This window comes from Loxodonta africana, chromosome 2, assembly GCF_030014295.1.
Source record: "Loxodonta africana isolate mLoxAfr1 chromosome 2, mLoxAfr1.hap2, whole genome shotgun sequence".
Lineage (NCBI taxonomy): Eukaryota > Metazoa > Chordata > Mammalia > Proboscidea > Elephantidae > Loxodonta > Loxodonta africana.
This window is the reverse complement of record NC_087343.1, coordinates 220,361,199-220,383,896: the sequence shown is the minus strand read 5'-3', so window position 1 is coordinate 220,383,896 and position 22,698 is coordinate 220,361,199. Positions and strand designations below refer to the sequence as shown.

General features: G+C 43.0%; 1 protein-coding gene across 2 annotated transcripts in view; it reads left to right on the top strand.

The window, feature by feature from the left end:
* DSCAM (DS cell adhesion molecule) overlaps positions 1-4,442 on the top strand; it is a 774,401-nt gene extending 769,959 nt beyond the window's left edge. The window contains exon 32 of one of the 2 annotated variants that reach the window (XM_023559109.2): positions 4,037-4,442. In XM_023559109.2, coding sequence (XP_023414877.1) covers positions 4,037-4,335 — 299 coding nt within the window. In that variant the 3' untranslated portion in view covers positions 4,336-4,442. Of the gene's footprint in view, positions 1-3,982 lie in introns of both variants that reach the window. The other variant, XM_064279473.1, reaches the window with a different exon arrangement.
* The last annotated feature ends 18,256 nt before the right edge of the window (positions 4,443-22,698 follow it).

The window sequence follows — 22,698 nt, the reverse complement described above, 5'->3', positions numbered from 1 at the left end:
TGTTTGCAGATAATTAACCCCCTGATAGGAACAGTTAAAGAATACACTCACTACCATAAATGAAGATAAATAATTTTCAATGCCATCATAAAAGGCATTAGGGAAATAAGGTTTCACTTTTAAAGATTAAATGCTTTCATATTACAAAACAGGGCTAATACATATGGCGAGGTATACCTGTACCTTCAACGTTAGAGCCTCTAATGGTGGACCTTGTGCCATAATTGTCCCTCAGCCAAAGCCCAGATGCATCACATTATAAAAACCCTTTTCAAAAGAATACCAAATGATGTCATCTCTTTCTGTAAGACTGTTTTAAAAACCTGTTCTCGAAGTATTTATTATGAGCTTTCCCTTGGTCCAGTTCGCTGTAGGGAGCCAACATTGAATTAGAGTACTTTTGATTTCAGTGAGCCAAACCCAAAGTGGTTCTGGGACCATTTTCATAAAATAAATGCTACAGTTCTTAATGAAATCATGTAATTACTCACCATCACTTATAGGATAAAGGCACCCTAAAAAAGCAAATGAGAAAATGCTAAATGGGTTTTTGCATCATGAATACCAAGGGGCTTGGCAATATAATGCAAGGACATGAAAGTCACCTGGTAAATTTCCAGAGAAGGAGGTCATTGTTTCTCTTTTCCTGGGGATAAATCTTAAGGAACAGCATTTTGAAAATTCTTATGCTCACCTAAATTGTATAAAACGCATTTTCAGTGCCTGTCTTTCTTTTATTATTTCTTGTTCTATACCATTGAGTAGTCCTTTCCTTCTCTTTTATGGGGTATTCCTTTTCAGTGGTAAACTTGAAGGCATTTTCTAAGGTGCCGGGGGTTTAAATCACTGTCTACGCACACATTGCTTCCATGGTTTTCATTATCACATCAACTAACTACTGGCAGCCCTTGCTTGGCGTAAGTGGTCTGGTGATTCCCCTCCCCTGCACCTTCAGAGTCCAAAGGTCCGAAGATGCTTGCTGAGGAAGGCATGCTTGACAGCTGTGGGGCTTTTAAGAAAATCAGGAAAATAGAGACTATTGTGAAGCAAAAGCAACAGGAATTGTTAGTTATTTTAGATTAAAAGGGGAAATGAGCTATGCTTCTAGATGAGTTAAGATAAAATGCCCAGTAGACATTTCCTCTCAGGTGTTCCCCAACCACATCAAACTCAGCATGTCTAAAATCAAACCCATCAGCTTCTCCACCAAAGAAGATTTTTCTCCTAGATATCTTTCACAGTGGACAGTTCCACCCTCCACCCAGTTTCCTCGACCCCTCCTTCTGTGTCACCACTCCCACTTGTCATCAAATCTGTAGCCATCTTCCTTGGGCCTCCTTCATATCTCATGATTTCATTCCCTCTCATGATTTCATTCCCTCACATTAATCCACCGTTAGGTCTCTCTCGCCTGCACACCCTCCTACTTGGTTTCCTGCTCCGGGACTGAACATCTCCAGTCCATTCACTAACCAGCACTTCCCACCTGGTATGTCCTGAAAGAATTACAGGTATTCCAAGATGGTGAGCCCCTGGGCCCTCGAGGTAGCTGTGAAGAACCTTCTGCATTCATCCCAGCATCTACACGTGTCTTAAAATGAGAAAGGTTGAGAAGTACTGGGCTCCAGAATGAGCCAGAGAGCTAGATCCAGAGTTCACTCCAGCTCAAACCAGGGGTGTGTTGATTGCAAAGAGCGTCTAGTGGCTGGTCCCTAATTGTGCTCATGCATTGCAGGGAACTGAACTGGGGTCATGAAGACGGGAATAAATAGGAATCGAGAGATATTTTGCAAGAAGAATTAACCTGGAGAGGAAGGTGACAATGAGAACTCTAAAGTTTCAAGCATTAACACCTGGGAGGATGGTGACAGCATTTAACACAATTAGGGAAGCAAGAGGAAGTAGCATTTGGGGTGAGGTTGGGGTCAGGGACTAGCCTTCGTAAACTGGGTTTGGAACGTGTGGTATTTAAAATTAAGGATGGGTATTCATGTATAAATGTCTACCAAAGAGTCTGAAATTCAAGTCTAGGACTCAGGAGAGAGAGCAAAACTGAAAGGGTAGATGTGAGAGGTATTCTAAAGGAGATGATGCAAGCCACCAAGCTCTCCGAGAGAGAGAGATGAGAACAAACACTGGGGAAACCCTGAATTTAGGGGATGTATGGATTTTTGTGGAAGAAAAGGATCCAGTAAAGGAGACTGAGAAACGGCAGTTAGAACTGTAGGAAGAGATCTGGGATAGCACAGTGTTATGGAAGATGAGAGTTCCCAGAACAGAAAAGATCAACAGCATCCAATGTTGCAGACAGTACAGTTGGGATGAGGACCAAGAAGAAATCATAGACTTTGGCAATTAGAAGTTAATCTTCAAAAGGGCATTTCAGTAGTTTATGGTGACAGAGCTGTGTCAGTTCACTTTTCCAAGAAGCAGATACCAAGGTGAATTATACATGCCAGGGATTTACTGGGGGAAACTGTTATGAAGAATAGAGAGAGAGGGATCAGGAGCAGATAAGGAGAGTCCCATAGACCAAGATGTAGGTCTGACTTCTGTGAAAAGAGAAAGGGAAGGAAGGATTGGGTAGGAAAAACCTCAGATTGTAATGCACCCCTGAGAAGGGTCCAGCCAGGCCAATGGGGAATCCCTGAGCAGACATCATCTGTTAGAGGAATCCTGCATTGGGCAGGAATGTGTTAGCCATTGAACCCTGTCATGCTCAGTCCTTGGCTGGATGCAGCCCAGAGAAAAGGTAGCCTCAGTATTCTTGGGGTGATAGCTGGAGAATCCCAACCTTTCCCCTCTCTTGAAGGAGACCTAAGTGAGGCATCTCCGTGGCACCATAGACAACAAACTGAGTGATCTAGAGAAGGAAGTACAAATATTAATATTTGGTCTAAGCTGTTTTTATCTCTATACACAGCACTAACCTAAACAGAAGAGAGACAAGAAGTTCAGCAGGTAGGCAAGGTCTGGTAAGAAGGCCATATGCATAGGTATTTTCACCAAAACTATCATAGAAACCTGTTAACTCAGTGGCCAGCCAAAGTCACACAGCTGAGCAGACTTGTTGAGACGAGAACCAGCTCTCCATTGTTGTTTCCTCAGTTTCCTGGGCTCTCTCCTCAAGCCCTGGGCTCTCCAGAATGCATTCAGTTGGCCAAGGGGTTCGGTTTATCACAGTTTATACCCAGTGTACACTGCCACCTTTGATGTACAGGGTTTTTTTGCTTATGGTATCAACAGATCTTGTAACTTCAAAAGGTCTTGTTACCTCCATTTCTTGAATAAAGGATGACATTTAAGATCCTAGGTAATGTAGAGAGGGCAGCTATTTCTCTGTCTGATGGAAAGGCATGAGGATGGTTCCACCGGCCTTTGTAATGTGCTCTGATTTAAAAAAAAAAGTTGCTGTCAAGTCGATTCCAACTCATGGCAACTCCAGGTGTGTCAGAGAAGAGCTGTGCTTCACAGGGTTTTAATTGATTAGTCAGAAATAGATCACCAGGCCTCTCTTCAAAAAGTTATTTCTGTGGGTAGACTTGAACCTTCAACCCTTTGGTTAGCAGCTGAGTATGTTAACTGTTTGTACCATGCAGGAACCCCGAGCTCTGACAAGGTGTCTTGAAAATGTGTTAACGTGCAATGACATTTCCTTTCCACCTCTAAACTTTGAAAATTTTACCCTGTGCACACAGGGGCACTCAGCAAATTGTAGTTGTTAGTCGTTGTTAGTTGCCATGGAGTCAGTTCTGACTCGTGACGACCTCATGTGGGCAGAGTAGAGCTGTGCTCCATAGAGTTTTCAAGGCTTTAGCCTTTCAGAAGGAGATCACTACCTCTGGCTTCTGAGGTGCCTCTAGGTAGGTTCAAACCACCAACCCTTCAGCCAGCAGTCAAATGCTCAGCCATTTGCGCCACCCAGGGATTTCCAGACAATGATTACCAAAAGCGGAACTAACTGCTCTCTCTTTGTTTCCAGGTGACCTCATACACTTGCCTCCATACCTTAGAATGGACTTTTTGTTAAACCGAGGAGGTCCAGGCACCAGCAGAGACCTGAGTTTAGGGCAGGCGTGCTTGGAACCTCAGAAAAGTCGGACCCTGAAGCGCCCCACAGTCCTCGAGCCAATCCCCATGGAGGCCTCCTCCTCCACCTCGTCCACGAGAGAAGGACAGTCGTGGCAGCCGGGGGCTGTGGCCACATTACCTCAGCGAGAAGGGGCAGAGCTGGGACAGGCAGCTAAAATGAGCAGCTCCCAAGAATCACTGCTCGACTCTCGGGGCCATTTAAAAGGAAACAATCCCTACGCAAAATCATACACCCTGGTATAACAAACAGCATGACTGGACCGTGGTTGTAAATACAATTTAAAAAAATCCAATCAAAGCTACCTTTTTTTTTTTACTGAATTCCAATATTTATAATTACAGAAAATTGCCAAACTATATTAAAAAAAAAGAGGAAATACTGAAACCACAGACAGTGCCAAGACTCTCCTGCTTTTTTTCTGTCTGAGTGTGAGCTCCATCTGCCTGGGCATCTGATTTTTTGGGAAAGAAGTCCAGTTTTATGACCTTCACAGCTACTGCATTTTTACTGATTTTCTACAAAGTGCATGGGGAACGAATTAAACCTTCTGACTGGAAGTTCTATCACACAAGATTAAAGAAAGAAAACAGGAAAAAAAAAAAATTCCCCTATTTGTGAATTTAAAAGGAACGTTGATTTGGGGGCAGGGGAGAACTTGATTCATGTTTGCACACTTTTCTTTCCCATTAGAAGCTGGGTCCTCAATCGGTCTTCTTTTTGTCGTTAATTAGGATGAGTGCCGTCAGTGAAGGGGTGGGGGCATCCATTTGATTTTCTTTTTTGTTCATTTTTTAATTTCATGAGACACTCTTTGCATTTTGTCTAAGTGAAATAAAAAAGAAAAGGTTGTCTGCCTTTATTTCGGATGTCTGCTTCTCTTGTCTCCTGCCGATTGATTGGTTCTCCTCAATACCGAGACTTGGGTTGACAAACACCAGGACTCAACTCTGAGCTCAATTTAAAGAACCAGAGACGATCCTGACACCATGAACTCTGCCCATAGTGCTGGGCAGGGCACAGAAGAGGCAGCCCCTGCTCTTTGGCTGGAAATAGACAAAGCACGGGCTGGTCTCAATTGAATGAGGGCTTTGTCCAAGTACTCTACATCTCTCTTGAAAGGCTCTCTTGCTTGTTCCTCTCCCTCCTTGATGCCAGGCCCACTATCCAGACCATTGATCTGAAAACTATGGCCCTCAGGCCAAATCCAGCCCACTTCTGTTTTTGTAAATAAAGTTTTATTAGAACCCAGCATTTACAGATTGTCTATGGCTCCCTCCATGCCACAATGGCTAAGTTGAGTAATTGCAGCAGAGAAATGTGCCTGCTGTCCGAGTTTCCCAGTGCTGCTGTAACAAATACCACAAGAGGGTGGTTTTAAAGAACAGAAATTTATTTTCTCACAATTCAGGAGGTTAAAAGTCCAAATTCAGTGCACTGGCTATAGAGAGAAGTCCTTTCTTGTCAATTTCACCTTATAGTAGAGAAGGATAACTTGATCTCCAGGTCAGAGGTTTGGGCTTTGACCAGAGGACTTTGTTACCGCAAATCTTGGACTCGAGCCACCTGTCTCAAAGTCAATACTGAAACAGGAGGGTGGTAAGCAGCAAGAGGGCTTTGTGGAATACCAGTACGCAAGAAACAGAGGGGATAGGTTCCTCCCAAATTCTGTCTGCCCACAAAGGGCCAGCTGGAGGGTTTTATAGGGCAAGAAAGGCTAAGTCTGAGGAATCTGGAGAATTTTTAATTCCCCTTTGAGGTGGTCTTGCAAACCGCCTGCCAGACATGATGATTTTTTTCAAGGTATTCTTAGGGTCCCTTCTGGCGTCATTGAAGTTTGGTCTTCTGATATCACTGCCTCCTGACTCCTTGGTTCCCAGATCCTATCATGTTTTTCAACTTTAGAAAACGTAAGTTAATCTTAAACTTACAACGTCATGAAAGAACAATCAGAAAAGAATCGCAAGGCATGCTCTAGCCCACAGGGGTTTCTTCCGTTCCCATAAACATTAAGTATTCTGCCATCTGGATGTTCAAGCAGTATTTTCCCATTTCAACTTGATCAAATGCCCATGGCTGCTCAGTCTCCCAGGTAACAAACTAAGCAAGTACCTTCCTCTCCCTTAATATTCTCTGCAGACTTCCATTCAAGCCACCAACATAGTCACTAACCAGCCAGTTATTACCATCTGAGTACAGGTTCAGAAATTTCTATCCTCCCTCCTTTCTCTTGCTACCTCTCTCATTCTTTCCTTCCTCCTTCTCTCCCTTCCTCATCGCTCCCTCCACCTCTTCCTTCCTTCCTTCCTTCCTTCCTTCCTTCCTTCCTTCCTTCCTTCCTTCCTTCCTTCCTTCCTTCCTTCCTTCCTTCCTTCCTTCCTTCCTTCCTTCCTTCCTTCCTTCCTTCCTTCCTTCCTTCCTTCCTTCCTTCCTTCTTCCCTCCCTTCCGCTCTCTCCTCCTTTCTCTCTTCTTCCCTCCCTTCCTTCAACTTATTTTTGAGGCAAGCCCATTGACCTACTTAGCTTCAGTGACCCGGTGAGCCCGAAGAAGTGGTTCTGGACCATGTCAAAGATCACCTGCTGGCTCTAGCGTTAGACATTCTATGCATTTTTTTTTTTTCTTCCAAGGGTTTCAGAATTTAACCCTTGTGGAAAGCTTATTGTTTGCTTCTTCACAGACTGCTTTTTTATGCAAAGGAGATGAAATGCTACTTTCTGGGGGGGAAAAAAATTAAAGTTCTATCTTTCATCAGTCTAAAACTTCTACATTACCCAAATTTAGAACCTTGCCTTTTTTTTTTTTTTTTTTTAATCTGTCTCTCAGGCTGTGCAAAAATAAAAAATTCTACGTCATAAGTGCCTCTGGAATAGATTGCTTTCAAGACTCCTGCCTTGAAAATGCTCATTAAAATGAGCTCAACATATAAACACTGTATTAAAAAAAATCCACCTACCTCTCAAGTAGGTAGGTGGCCTAGATTTACTGTCTACAGAGAGGTCCAAAGCCGCAAATTAAACCCTGGTGGTGTAGTGGTTAAGAGCTACAGCTGCTAACCAAAATGTTGGCAATTCAAATCCACCAGGCTTTCCTTGGAAACTCTGTGGGGCAGCTCTACTCTGTCCTACAGGGTCACTGTGAGTCGGAATTGGCTCAACGGTGTTGGGGTTTTTTGGTTTTTTATATTTTAAAAGACTATTATAGAGAGTAATAATAGTTCATTTTCCTTTGGACCTCTGCCTGTTTCTAATCTGATTTGTCTCTCTTTACAGGATTTGAGAGGTCATCTTACTAACCCAAGTTTGGAAGCACATTGCTATATTTTAGACTGGTGAAACTCAGACAAATTCTTTATCTTCTGGACGCTAGCTGTAGGGTCGATGGACAACAGCTATAGAGTTAATGGACTGGGTTTCCCCTTAGGCATCCATGTGGCCAGGTGACAGCCCAAACAATGTCCACCTTTCCAAAGTAAGCAAGGTCTTTTCTCAATACATAACTACTAAGTCATGTAGAACTTTTCTCATACCATCTACAGGAGCCCAGTGATTCCGTTTAATTTGCATTTCAGCCTGGCCATTCCCTTGTCCCCACATCCACCATGGCTACTCATGAAGTGCCAGGGTTGGAGAAGTTGGGGTAGAAGGTGATGGAAGAGTGAGATGACATAAAGCTGACCATGGGCTATACTGGTGAAGCTCTGTTGTTAGTTGCCATCAAGTCATAGCAACCTTATGTATAACAGAATGCAACACTGCCCAGCCCTGCACCGTCTTCATGATTATTGCTATGACTGAGCCCATTGTTTCAGTCACTGTGTCAAACCGTCTCACCGAGGGCCTCCATTGCCTTCACCGACCCACCACTTTAACAACCATGATGTCCTACATCCTATCATGTTTGTGCCCTTGTGTCTTAGTTATCTAGTGCTGCTATAACAGAAATACCACATTTGGAAGCTTTAACAAACAGAAATTTATTCTCTCACAATTTAGGAGGCTAGAAGTCCAAATTCAGGATGCCAGATCCAGGGGAAGGCTTTTTCTCTCTGTGGGCTCTGGGGGAAGGTCCTGTCATCAATCTTCTCCTGGTCTAGGAGCTTCTCAGCGTAGGGACCCTGGTTCCAAAGGATATGCTCCACTCAAGCACTTCTTTTTTGGTGTATGAGGTCCCCCTCCTCTCTGCTTGCTTCTCTCTTTTATATCTCAAAAGGGATTGACTCGAGATACTACCTAATTCTGTAGACTGAATTGTACCTCATTAACATAACTGCCTCTAATTCTCCCTCATATACATCACTGAGGTTAGGATTGCAACACAAAGGAAAATCACGTCAGATTACAAAATGAAAGACAATCACACTGGTAATCTTAGCCTAGCCAAGTTGACACACGTTTTTGGGGGACACGATTCAATCCATAACACCTTGATACAGAGAATCCTGACAATATCTTAAGACACAGAAAATACACTCTTGCTTAAATTCCTCTTAATATACACAGTAGACCACCTCTCTGACCTGGCCTCATGATCCCAATTCACTCATGCACCAAAAACTTCATGCAATTTTTAGGGAAATGACTGAGGCCTTCCAGATAAGCTGTGAGCTTATAAATCTATTTCTAGCAACGGTGCACAGTGTGCACAGCCTCCTGGGACTGATGTAGAATTGGGAATCCGAGGACTAGTTCATTTTAGGTCACCTACCCTGGAACAACCATTCGTCTGTCAGTTTGTAATACTGTGGTGCCTTGCGTGCTGCTGAGATGCTGGAAGCTATGTCACCAGTATTTCAAATACCTGCAGCGTCACCCACGGTGGACAGGATTCAGCAGTTTCCAGACCAAGGCAGACTGAAAGAAGGACCCGGAGATCTACTTCTAAAAAAAATGGCCAGTGAAAACCTCATGAACTGCAGCAGAACATCATGCTTGATAAAGTAGAGGGTCAGTGAAAAAGGAGAAGATCCTCAACAAGATGGATTGGCACAGTCGTTACAACAATGGGGTCAAACATAGCAACAATTGTGAGGATGGCACAGGACCAGGCGGTGTTTCATTTTGTTGTACATAGAGCCGCTATGAGTCGGAACCGACTCGACGGCATTTAATAACAACCCTGGAAGGGTTTAAAGGAACTGAATGGTGTGTCCATATTAAAAAGTTCTCTTTAATTGTCTAAAGAATGAGTTCCAGAAAGTTATCACCAGCTTTCTAAAGGTCAACTGGAAAGACTAAATATCAACACTTTGATATCCAGAGCTCCTGAGTCCCCTGTTGCTTCTCCACCCATTGGTTCCAAATGACCTGTCAAGTACAGAGTAAGAGGAATGAGGCTGGCAATGGAGGACAGGTTTTCTGCAGGTCTTGGAAACCAAACTGTCACAATCCCTACCAAGAACTTAAATCAAGAAGGAATCTTCAGGCCTATGTAAAAACCCGCTTGTTTGCTGTTGTGTGTTTGTGGAGAAGGCAGGTGATGGCAAAGCTCTTGAGTAGCCTAAAGAATTTCTGACCCTGATGAGCCAGGCCTAGGACAGGATTGTATGGTAATCATGGACAGGATCTTGGCTGACCCCTCACAGCGACAAGATAGGACTGCAGACTGGATGGGCCTCAGCCCGACTTGAATCCTCCAAGTGTCACTAGTCATGGGACTGGGGAATAACTCTTGGGAGACAATTCTACATGGATCTCTTGCATGTGTGCATGTCTTCTGAGCAAAAGTGTTGGTGCCTTTTCAAGATTGTTTGTGTAGCAAATAGCCTTTGAAAACAGAGATAATGTCTCCTTCTTGGGCAAAGCATAGATTTGTTTGCCTTCTGGGATAGTAAAAATAATGTCTTCCTCTGAGGCAAAGGTTTACTTGCAGCCCCCTGTAAAAGACTGGGGTTTACCAAGCTTGGGATTCCTCAGCTGTGGCGCAGAGGCACTGTGTGCGCAGAATACACCTGGGCTACTCTGTATCACCCCATGGGCCTTGGGGGTTCAGGGGCACTTATATGAACATGATGCTCATACTGCTTCCTGAGCTGTGTGAGTAATAATATCCCTAGTCTCTGACCCAGGAGTCTCATGTCTGCCAGGTCCCACAAAGCTGAAGCAGGTCAAATTGTTAGCTTTCAAGTAGAGTAAAAATATCAGTGCCTCTAGAGTTCTTGACACTAACAAACCAGGTATTGGGCAGCACTAGCTCCCTCCCCTAACCCCATGCTGTAGCAGGACAAGCTGCAGCTTAGACTTCTGAGTGTGATCTTCTCACCCACAAAGTTTTTGCAATTTGATGGAATACTGTTCTTTTCACTTCTCAATCTCACTTTCCATAAGAAAGAACAAAAACCTTGGAAAGAGTGACTTTGAGCACAGGGCATGGGGTACTGTTTTATCTCCCTAGCAAGCTTAGCAAAGCCACAGAGCCCTTTGTGTCCCAGAAACTTCAAACCAACTGTAAGAATGTTTATTATCTCTGGCATTGTGCTTCCCCAGAGAGGGCTGTGCTGTGCCTCAAGGAGCTAATCTTTCTATGGAGAAAAAAACATCTGGAACAGACATTTTGAGTGTGGAGCACCACTCAGAAAGGCCCTCAGGGAAAGCAGGGCCTGGGGCCAGACTGCCCTGCAGATGAATTACTGTGTCCACCCAGGCATCTCAATCAGAAGGAAGGCAGCATTTCCAACCATGCTTTGTACTTTCGAAGAGTCAACTTGATGTTTTCCACAATCTGTTATCCTCTGAGGTCCCCCTAAGGGCTGAGCACCTCACTAAATAGAGGAGACCTCCTCTTTTCACTCTATGGATATTTTAGCAGTCTATTAAAAAGATGTTTCCTGTGTCTAGATTGAAATCATTATCTTATAAAGGTACAACTTCTAAGATAGAGTGATGACAGTGCTGGGATCCTCAGCCAGTATTCAACCTCAGGTATGTGGATAACGAGGACATTCATCCTCAGTGGGAGCATGATTCTCTGTGCAAACACTGTGCCCACACTGGGGAAAACACAAATCAAAAACATTCCACACATCACGCCAACCCTCAGTATCTATTTTCCCCATCCAAGGTGAGAGGTTGCTCAGCCATTACCCAGGAACAGGGTACCTGATGAAAATCCCAAGAAATACACTTTTCACACCAAAAGTTGAGTACACAAGTCAGGTAAAGATGCTATTATGGGTTGAATTGTGTCCTCCAAAAAGATCTGTTGAAGTTCTAACCCCTGTAACTGTGAGTGTGACTTTATTTGGAAATAGGTTTTTTCTTTTATCAGTTAACAAGGTCATACAAGAGTACGGTAGGTCCTAAAACCCTCTGAGTGATGTCTTATAAAAGGGAAGAACAGACATGCAGACGAAGCACACACAAGGAGAGGCACCGTGCAAAGATGCATCTATAAACCAAGGAACACCAAGAAATGCCTGGGGCTTCCAGAAGCTAGAAAAAGACAAGGATGGATCTTCCCCTAGACCAGACAAAGAGACCATAACCATGCCACCAATGCTCTGATTTTGGACTCCTACACTCCAGAACTGTGAAACAAAAATTCCTGTTTTTTAAAGCCACCCACCTTGTGGTATTTTGTTATGGCAGCCCTAGCAAACTAAGACAGATGGAGTGTTCAAAGTGATTTTATTTCAATCTACTATTACCCCAATGGAAACCCTGGTGATGTAGTGGTTAAGAGCTATGACTGCTAACCAAAAAGTCAGTAGTTTGAATCTACCAGGTGCTCCTTGGAAACCCTATGGGGCAGTTCTACTCTGTCCTATAGGGTTGCTATGATTCGGAATCAACTCATTGGCAATGGGTTTTACTAGCCCAATACCATATTTATTCCTATGACTGGCTGTGTGACAAGAGAGCATTTCTGTCCTGTTGAAACTCCTACTTATCATCCCTAGTTGACTCCCTTTTAAAGCCCTTTCACAGTCCTCAACTTAGTGGATGGCATTCTGCCAACTCGTGCTACAAAACTAACCCTCAATATTAAGGTGCTAACAATTCCAGTAAGAGGAATATGAGTTCTTTGAATTAATCCAAGCATAACAAAGGTGTTTCCAAAAAAGGTTACTAGAGCACTTGGGAAGGAGACATTCTAGTTGCCATGAGGTGAAATGGAAAACCCTCCTGTGTCCATCCTTGTCGAAGACTGTTCTCAAAATACTTTTGTCTGCTTGTTTTGTTCATGTGCCCATTCTGCCCAAAATAAGAATTTTGTTTGTTTAATTAATGATGTAGGATCATAGGAGGATTCGGGGTTAGCAAAGCACATGGCATCATACCAAGAACACTGTACTGAGAGCCTCAACTCTAGCACCAACTCTTCTGGTAACTCACCGTGAGATCTGGTGCAAGGCCCTCTGGTTTGGATGCCTATCTCTAAACAGAGCAGATTGGATCTTTAAGGCCCTTTCAGCCTGACAAGGAGATTATCCTTCTAAGTACCAGTTCTCATTGGGTAAATACTTGAGTTCCTTGAAAGTATGTGTACAGGGGAGTGTTGCATTTTATTCATTGTTTATACCCCCAGCACCAAGCATGGGCATCAGCCAACACTGGAAACTGTTTAAAAATGCTTATAAAGTGAATGTTGGTGTGCAGAAGTATTGTGGAAAGTACAAGCGATGCTCTAAACGTCCCTGAGTCAAGGGCATAAGATATACTTTAGTCTTTTCAATAAACTACTAAATTTGGGTATTGTTGTGTGTTTGATCTTTATCCTGAAGGATAAAGGAAAGTTAAATAAAGAAAAGAAAGAAAACCTGATTATTCACAGATTCCAGATAACGAAGGCTTTACTGCATATTGCATAAAAACTCACTTTCTGGTCTTGAAAGATTGACCTCCCCTCAGGCCCTCCTAAATAAAAATTCTTTAGGTAGGACTCTGTCCAAACACCATATTTAGCACATTTCTAAGTTGGTGTGGAAACCCTTGTGTACTGGTCAGCAGAAAAGCGATTTATGTTGTTGCTCTTGTTAAACAGGCTGGTGGTCTGTCCTTGGTGAGTAGGGCATCACACACACTCGCCCAGGCCACTGCTGCCTCCATAAGCATAGGGGGCAGTAGGTTCATCTCATCGCTTACCCTTGGACATGTGAACCAAGAAACCAGAACTGAGGCTTCTATGAAGCCATGGGCTAGGCTAATCCTTCAGAACCCTATCCAAGCCCCAGTTCACCTCCTCCCCTCACTTGCAGCAGACAGCAGCCCAAGAAAACAGAGGCCACAAAAGAAGTGTGTTTTCATATTTATGTACCACCCACCTCAAACACCTCTGAGGCTACATCCATCCTTATTCTTGCCCTCTCCTGATCACAGCTCAGATCCCTGGGTAGTGCAAATGGTTTACATTCAACTGCTAATTGAAAGGTTGGTGGTTCAAACCCACCCAGCAGCGGTGCAGGTGAAAAGCCTGCTTCTTTAAAGATTATATAGCCAAGAAAGCCCTAGGGAGCAGTTCTTCTCTGTAATACATGGGGTAGCCATGAGTCTTTTTTTCCATCCCAGGCTTATCTCTCCATCTGTACTCTGGATGTGAACCCCTCCCATCTCATAAGATCTCATTTCCCCCTTCTTTTGTATTTCCCCACATATTCATATGCAAAGATATCCAAATCTCTCCTCCACCTTCCACTGGATGTAAATACTGTAGTGCATCTCCCCTTTCTTTTACTCTGCAGCATCTTGAAGACATGTACCCTGTGGTTGCTAATTTTTCCCCCTGTTTTCTGCTCAGTTGAGTTTTTCTCCCAGGCCACTCTCTCCCTGGAAGCTCTTCTAATGGAGGACTCCCAATGACTTCCTTGTGGCTGGGTCCATTGGCCCCTTGGCAATCCTTGTCTTGGTTAATCTCTTCTACAGCATTTGAGAAATTATCTTCTCCCTGGTTTCTTTCCTTCTTTCTTTTTAAACTCCTTTGGCCAATTCTTCTCAATTTCATTGGCAGACTCCTCATTCTCCAAAGCATCTCCAAACTTGTATGTTCCCAGATTTCCATCCTCAATCCTGTTCATTTCTCGCCCTGGACAATTTTAGTATTTCATCCACAACCACAGCTTCAGTTACTATCCATATTCTGATGGTTCCCAAATCTTTATCTCTGGCGTGAACTTCTGCCTGTACTCGTGGTCCACATCCAACAACCTCCTGGATGCCGCCACCTGGATGTCCCATCGGCACCTCAAACTCAAACACAACACTGATGAATCTATATGACCCCACTGCTCCTGGCCCAGCTTTATTCCATCTGCTCCCCCTCCTCCTGAATTCCTAACCCAGTGGATGGCTTTAGCATCCTATCCACAACCCTCCCTTACTCCCACATCTATTCACCATGATCTCTTATTCTCTCAGAATAGTTTAATCTCTCTATAATTGCTCTGATTTAAATCCTTTCTCGCATGGATTACTGAAATGGCTTTCTGAAATAGGTCTTGGGCACCTCCCATAATGTTTTATCTCCTGTAATACCCACTCACCAATCCCATTCTCTATACCACTCCCATATTAGTTTTTCTAGCATGCCTGTCTCATTGAGTCATTGATCACTTAGTATCTTTCAATGATTTTACATCGTGTTAAGGGAAAAAAATCCAAACTCTTTAGTATGTCATGCAAAACCATTTATGATCTGGCTCTTGATTGCTTGTTTAGATAACTCTCCTGTTGCTATTCATACTCTTTAATAGCCCCCATCCCTCTCTCTCCCTCTTCCTTGGAATGAAATCTTGAAGATGCAACTAAGATGCCAGGTTGGAGATGACACTTTGTGAGGTTGGGGTACTGTCCTTCAGGATGCAGCATATATGCCTTAAATCAATGGTCATTATATGGTGCTAAATCTCCAATAGTACAGTACAAGAATCAGAAACCAAAGCTGGGAAGTAGGAGGGACCTTACCCAGTGCCCTCGAGTCGATTCCCGACCTTACCATTAATCCCCATGAGGGTCTAGAGAAGGGACACTTCCACCAGGAGACACAGTGAGAATCACATTAAACCTGAAGGTCATTTCTGGCTCCTTCTACTAGTAGATCAGCAGACAAAGAAAGATGTTACCATACTGGTAGGAGTAATTGAACTTGACTTTAAACCACAAATAAGCTGTGTAGGCTTGTGAGAGTTAGCTTCCCTGTGCATCAATTTCCTTGTCTATAAAGTACACAAAATAATAGTAACTCTTTAAGGATGTTGTGAGTATCAAATGAGTTAATACATCTAAAGAGCTTAGAACAGTGCTTGGCACCTAAAAAGTTCTCAATAAATGTTAACAGTTGTTATGAGCTATTTCCTTTTGGCCTATTTATTTAAGACATGAATGCTGAGTAACACCTGTGAATGGGGAACGTAGCAACAAGCACTCCACTTAGTTATTTCAAGCACTGGTTCAACATTTGGGCTGAAAATGGTTATTCTTTAATATTTGCATATATCAGCATAAGGCAAACACTCCCACAGGACTTTTCTTTGGGTAAATGCTCGTGGACACTGAAGCCAATTCCTAGCCCAATGGTATGTATGTGTGTGTGTTTAATCGTGTAATTTCTTTTCCATTTTATACCATGTCTTCTGCTTATTTAAGCCAGTTTGATTCGTAAAACCTAACCCATTGCCATCAAGTTGATTCTGATTCATATTAATTCTATGGAAAGAGTAGAACTGCCCCATGGGGTTTCCAAGGAGTGGCTAGTGGATTCAAACTGCCGACATTTTGGTTAGCAGCCGAGCTCTTATCCACTGGGCCACCAGGGCTAATTATATTGACATATATTAAAGAAGAAGGAGAGGGGAAGTGGAGAATAAAAGGAGAAGGAGGGGGAGGAACTGTTGGTGGCCTCCAAGAGTTGGGGGCAACCTCTGGCCAACAGTCAGTTCTCAGCCTTATAACCACGAGGACAACCTGAGTGAGCTTGGAAGTGGATTCTTCTCCAGCAGAATGTTCAGATGAGACCCCAACCTCAGCTAACACCTTGGTTGCAGCCTCATGAGACCCTGAAGCAAAGAGCCCAGCTAAGCTGTGCCCAGGCTTCTGACCCACAAAAACTGTGAAATGATAAACATGTTGTTTTAAGCCACTAAGTTTGTGGTAATTTGTTATGCAGCAATAGGTAAGTAATACATATATAAAGAATACTCAGATATGTAAAGATGTAACCATTTTATTTCTCCATAACTGAACTTAGGCTCTAAGTCTGTTGATGATCAGAGAAACAAAAACTCAATTCAAGGAAATTGGTCACTTCCAATTTAGAATTCAGCCACTCAGGGTAATTTGCTGTCCAAATGCAAAATTCCCTCCTGCCTCTTCTCTTCTCCCTGTGACCATCTAAGCTGTGGAGGAGCTGAGGGAAAGAGAGATGCTTAATTCAGAGCAGGGCACCTAGACAAGGGCTACCTCTTCCCTCCATCTCAGTGTTGCCAAAACTCATGGTCTTTGAGTGACTTATGCTGGCAGTCACTGCTAAAGTCCCCGGTCTCTGCCATGGCCTTTGTGTCCCTCTAATTCTGGTCTTATGGCCACTATGGTCCCCCTTGAGGGCCTGCTCCTCATTGGATGTGCAGGACACTGAGACCATCTTTGGGCTACTCCTGAGAGGTGCCTTCTTCACTCTTGGAGCATCTGCTACCCTAAGCCCATATGCTCTGGACTCATTCTAAGAGACTTGCAGTGTTCCTAAGCTATGCTTCTGGGGTCCCTCAAACCTCTGTGCATGATTCTGCCTCCCTAGATTTTTCACTCTGGATGGAGGCAGAATGTGAGGTGGGGGTCTTCTCAGACCCCTGCCATAAGCTGCCTTCTAGCCCCATCACATCCTATGCACCTTGCTTGTTGAGTCCTTATTTTCTTTTTGCAAGTAGCTGGAAAGCTATTCTTGCATCATGTTATGTGTCCTCTCCAGTCCTCTGGCTTATTTTATACTTACTGTGCTCAGCCCTCTAAGCTTTACTTGCTGGAACCCACAGATCCTTTTGTCTCTCAACAAAGTCCAGCTCTTATAAATCAAAAGCCTTTTGGTTTTTAGACTGTTACCTTTGCCCATGAATTTCAAGAGCCTGCTTGAAACTCAAAGTCAAGAATTTGGCCTTTGTTCTAGTCAATGTCATCTTTTCCCTTGAGAGCTGGGAGAAAGAAAACTATCCCCTCCTGACTGAAGACTGGTAGAAAGATAGGGAAGAATATCAAAATGATCTTCTGCTACACATGGTCATGTATAACAAGCTGTGGGGAGTAGACAGAGACTGGTCATTACCATGAAGTGACAGCTGTATGAGTTTCCTAGGACTGCTGTAAAAAAGTACCACAAAGTGGGTGGCTTATAACAACCGAAATCTATTCTCTCAGAATTCTGGAGGCTGGAAGCCTGAAATCAAGGTATTGCCAGGGTAGCTTCCTTCTGGAGGGTCTAGGGAAGAATCAGTTCCATGTCTCTCACTTAGCTTCTTGTGGTTGCTCTGCAATCCTTGGCGTTCCTTGGCTTGTAGATACATCGCTCTAATCACTGCCTCCATAGTCATATGGCCTTCTCACCATGTGTGTCTCTGTATCTTCACATGGTCTTCTTATAACATATAAGGATATCAGTCATTGGATTTAGGACTGACTCTAGTCCAGTATGACCTCATCTTGACTTAATTAATTACATCTGAAAAGACTCTATTTCCAAATAAGGTCATATTCTGAGTTCGGGTTGGATATAAATTTTTGGAGAAGGCTGCTCAACACAGTACAAAAATCCCCTCTGCCTCTCCTCCTCATCAGTAGACTCTGAGTTTCATGAGTGCATCATTAATCATCTTCAGGATTAAAATGGGAGAAAACCCAACTCACTTGGGTTTAAGCAAGAGAGTAAATATGCGGGCTTGTGCAGAGGCCTGGAAGAAGATCTGGTCAGCTTCAGGAGCAGCTGGGTACAGGAGCTCAAACGGCATGACAGTGACCCTGATACTCCACCTGTCCTCCTGGTCTTGTCTTTCATCCTTCAGAGGTCAATCCTTCTATTTGGGCTGCTGATCCCACCATTTTGTTCCCCCTTCAAGATTGTTTTCTAGCTATTATTGTTCCTCTTTCTTCAATCAACCAAGAAATCAATTATTCTGAAAGTCAAGTCGGCATCAGATGCTCTGTGCACAGCAGTTAAGATCATGGATTACCCAGCCAGTCTCCCTGCCAATTGCTGGTTCTAGATCCTTGAGTAAGTTGTTTAACCTCTCTGTGCTGCAGTTTCCCCATTTTTAAAAATGGGGAAAATAAAAGTAATTACCTCGTGGTATTGCTTTGAGAATTAAGTGGTTATCATACATTAAACGTGTACAATTCAGTGAGTTAAAATACATTTAGTGTGTAGATTTCAGTGAATTAATATATATTAAGTGTGTAGACTTTGGTGAGTTAATATACATTAAGTACATAGAATTGGGTTAATATATATTAGTTATGAAGATCAGTGCCTGATACATAGTAAGTACGATATTAAAATAAAAAACAAAACAACAACAAAAAAAAATAGTAGCTGCTGCTGAGTCAATTCCAACTCATGGAGACCCCATATGTATCAGAGTAGAACTGTTTTCCATAGGCTCTTCAAGAGTTGATTTTTCAGAAGTAGATTGCCCGGACTTACTTCCAAGGCACCTCTTGGTGGACTCAAGTCTCCAACCATTTGGTCAGCAGATGAGCAAGTTAACCCTTTGTACCGCCCAGGGACTCCAAGTGCCATGTACACTTTAGGGAAGTGATAGCATGTTATGCTAAGTTCTTTAAAATTAACAGCACATCTTATTTTAATACGAGATTGTGACATAGATTTGCTATCCCCAGAGTTATACGAGTAAAGAAAGTCAAGCTCAGAGAAATTAACTATCTTGTCCAAGGTCACCAAGCTAAACAAGAAGGATAGCCAAGATTCCAAAATAAGTTTCCCATTTCTAAGTATTGAGCTTTTTCAGTACACTTGTTTGATCTCTCCAAGTGCCCTGGATCTTTCTCCTCTGACAACCAAAATAACCAAATCTTCCTCATTCTAAAAAAATTCTTCTCTACACCCTGCTGGGATCTGAATATCCCCTGCAGGCCCTAACAGGCCTATCATCTGTGCCCTTTTTTATTTACAAAGACCTTGTCCAGGTGGCCAATGCTCAACGCTCCCAGATTTTTAATCCTTGCTGATGTCTTAACCCTTTGCAATCTTCTTTTCTTTTCTGCACTCTTCCAAAACCACTTTTTCTTGAGTGTCAAATCAAATGGCCTTTCCTAAGGCTCATCCTTCATGACTTTCGTGTAAAAGTGGCCCCAATGTCTACCAACTCCTCCTCTAAATCCTCTCCCACCCTTGTTTCCAGGGCTCTGTACCTCTCGAATCCTTCATGCAGATTATATATGATTATCTAATGTAGATGTTCCTCCCACCGCCACCTGCCCCATGTCCTTCTCCAGTTTGGAACCTGAGACCTCCATAGGCACAATCTCCATCAAGTCATCCGGAAAGAAAAAAGAGGTCAAGTTCTTAGTATCTGAGTTATTTTTTTCTCTTTTTAAAGCTATAGCCCAAGGAAAAAATAAAAATAATTTTTTAAAAGTACTTGCTTCTCTTAAGAGGAGTTCCTGGGTAGTGCAACAGTTAATAGGCTTGGCAGCTAATTGAAAATTTGGAGGTTTGGATCTACCCAAAACTCCTCGGAAGAGAGGCTTGGTGGTCTACTTTCAAAAAACCAGCAGTAATTTTTCAAATCATCCTGTGGGGCACAGTTCTACTCTGACACACACAGGGTCTCCATGAGTTGAAACTGACTCAATAGCAGCTGGTTTTTTCTCCTAAGAGAGAAAAATACTATCTTTAGGGGAAAGGGCAACAAACCTCTGGTGTGTTTGAGGATCCAAGCATGAGGAGGCCTCGGTGCCCCTTGCCACCTGGAGCCCTGGACACTGGGTAAGACAAGTGATAGCAGGCATATGCCCAGGGCGCTGAGGCCAAGGGCATGAGTTGGGCTCACAGAGACCCCCCCCTCCGTATGACAGCACGCAGGGAGTGAGATGCGTTCCTGTAGGCTAGGTGTGCAGCAGACATTCTGGGAGCAGGGAACACCGTCTGAGGGCAGGGCAGACTGCCCAGCCAGAACCAGAGAAGCAGCAATGGACAATGCACATGGCAGAGGAGGCCAGTGTCTACAGACGCCCACTGAGGCCTGATTCCTCCCTCCCCAGCTGAGGCCATGCATGTGAGTCCTTGAAAGGAATGTGCCCCCCACTGAAGAGAAGGGGACAGGGAGAAAACCCGAATAGCTATTGTGCTCACTATGAATTAGAGAGAAAGTGAGTTCCATTTTTAGCACACCCCACATGATGGAATGAAAATCCGCACCCATCACATAAACAGGCTTTCTCCTTCCTCACCGGCTTTTAGCCTGATTGTACCTGTTAGAACCTGAAAAAGTCAACATTAGAGAAATAAACCCATCAGAATTTTATATTTACATATATATATATGCATGTATATGTGTATACATGTATGTATGTATACACAAGTATGTATGTATACATGCATGTGTGTATGTATATATACATATATTATGTATGTGTGTATGTGTATACTTATCATAGCAACCCTACAGGACAGAGTAGAACTGCCCCAAAGAATTTCCAAGGAGTGCCTCATGGACTCTAACTGCCGACCTTTTGGTTAACAGTCATAGCACTTAACCATATGTCACCAGGGTTTCCGTGCATATATGTATGTGTGTGTGTGTATGCACATGCGTATATATATGTATGTATATGTATATGCATGTATATATACATGTATGTATATATATACGTATGAAATTAAATAGGTTTTTACTATCTTCTGCAGTCTGACATTGATCAAACATGCAATCAAGATGCACTGACAATTAGTGGTGATTGGAAATTAGTGGCAATTGGAATGCAAAAGATGGAATCAAAAAGAAGGATTGGTTATTGTGAAGTATGGCCTTGGTGATAGAAACAATACAGGTGATCACGTGACAGAATTTTGCAAGACCAGCAACATCTTTGTTGCAAATACCTTTTTTCAACAACATAAATGGTGACTATACACATGAACCTCACTGGATAGGAATCAGATAGACTACATTTGTGGAAAGCAACAATGGGAAAGCTCAATATCATCAATCAGAAAAAGGCCAGGGACTGATGGCCGAATAGGCCATCGATTACTCATATGCAAGTTCAAGTTGAAGCTGAAGAAAACTAAGACAAGGCCCAAACCAAAAAAACCAAACCCTTGCCATCAAGTCAATTCCAACCCACAGCAACCCTAGAGGACAGAGTAGAACTGCCCTAGGGGGTTTCCAAAGAGTGGCCGGTGGATTTGAAGTGCCAAGCTTTTGGTTAGCTGCCATATTCAAAATACGACTTTGAGCATATCCCACCTGAATTTAGAGTCCATCTCATGGATAGATTTGACGCACTGAACACTAATAACCAAAGACCAGAAGCGTTGTGGAATGACATCAAGGACACCATACATAAAGAAAGCAGGAGGTCATTGAAAAGGCAGGGAAGAAAGAAAAGACTAAATGGATATCAGAAGAGGCTCTGAAATTTGCTCTTGAATGTAGGAAAGGTAAAGCAAATGGAAGAAATGATGAAGTAAAAGAACTGAAGATTTCAAAGGGCAGCTCGAGAAGACAAAGTGTTGCAATGAAATGTGAAAAGACCTGGTGATAAAAAACCAAAAGGGAAGAACACGCTCAGCATTTCTCAAGCAGAAAGAACTGAAGAAAAGATTGAAGCCTCGAGTTGCTATAGTGAAGGATTCTATGGAGAAAATATTAAATGATGCAGGAAGCATCAAGAGAAGATGGAAGGAATACACAGTCACTATACCAAAAAGCATTGGTTGACATTCAACCATTTCAGAAGGCAGCATATGATCAAGAACCAATGGCACTGAAGGAAAAAGTCCAAGCTGCACTGAAGGCGTTATAGAAAAACAAGGCTCCAGGAATTGACGGAATACCAACTGAGATGTTTCAACAAACAGATGTAGTGCTGGAAGTACTCACTCATCCCATCCATGCCAAGAAATTTGGAAGACAGCTACCTGGCCAACCAACTGGAAGAGATCCTTATTTGTGCCCACTCCAAAGAAAGGTGATCCAAAAGAATGTGGGAATTATCGAACAATATCATTACTATCACCAAAAAAAAAAAAAAAAACCAAACCCATTGCCATCGAGTCAACTCTGACTCATAGCGACCCTATAGGACAGAGTAGAGCTGCTCCATAGCAACCCTACAGGACAGAGTAGAGCTGCCCCATAGAGTTTCCAAGGAGCACCTGGTGGATTCGAACTGCTGACCTTTTGGCTAGCAGTTGTAGCACTTAACCACTACACCATCTGGGTTTCCATTAATATCACACACAAGTAAAATTTTGCTGAAGATAATTTGAAAGTGATTGCAACAGTGCATCAACAGGGAGCTGCTAGGAATTCAATTCAAATTCAGAAGAGGACTTGAAACGAGGGATATCATTGCTGATGTCAGATGGATCTTGGTTGAGAGCAGAGAATACCAGAAAGATGTTTACCTGTGTTTTATTGACTGTGCAAAGGCATTTGACTGTGTGG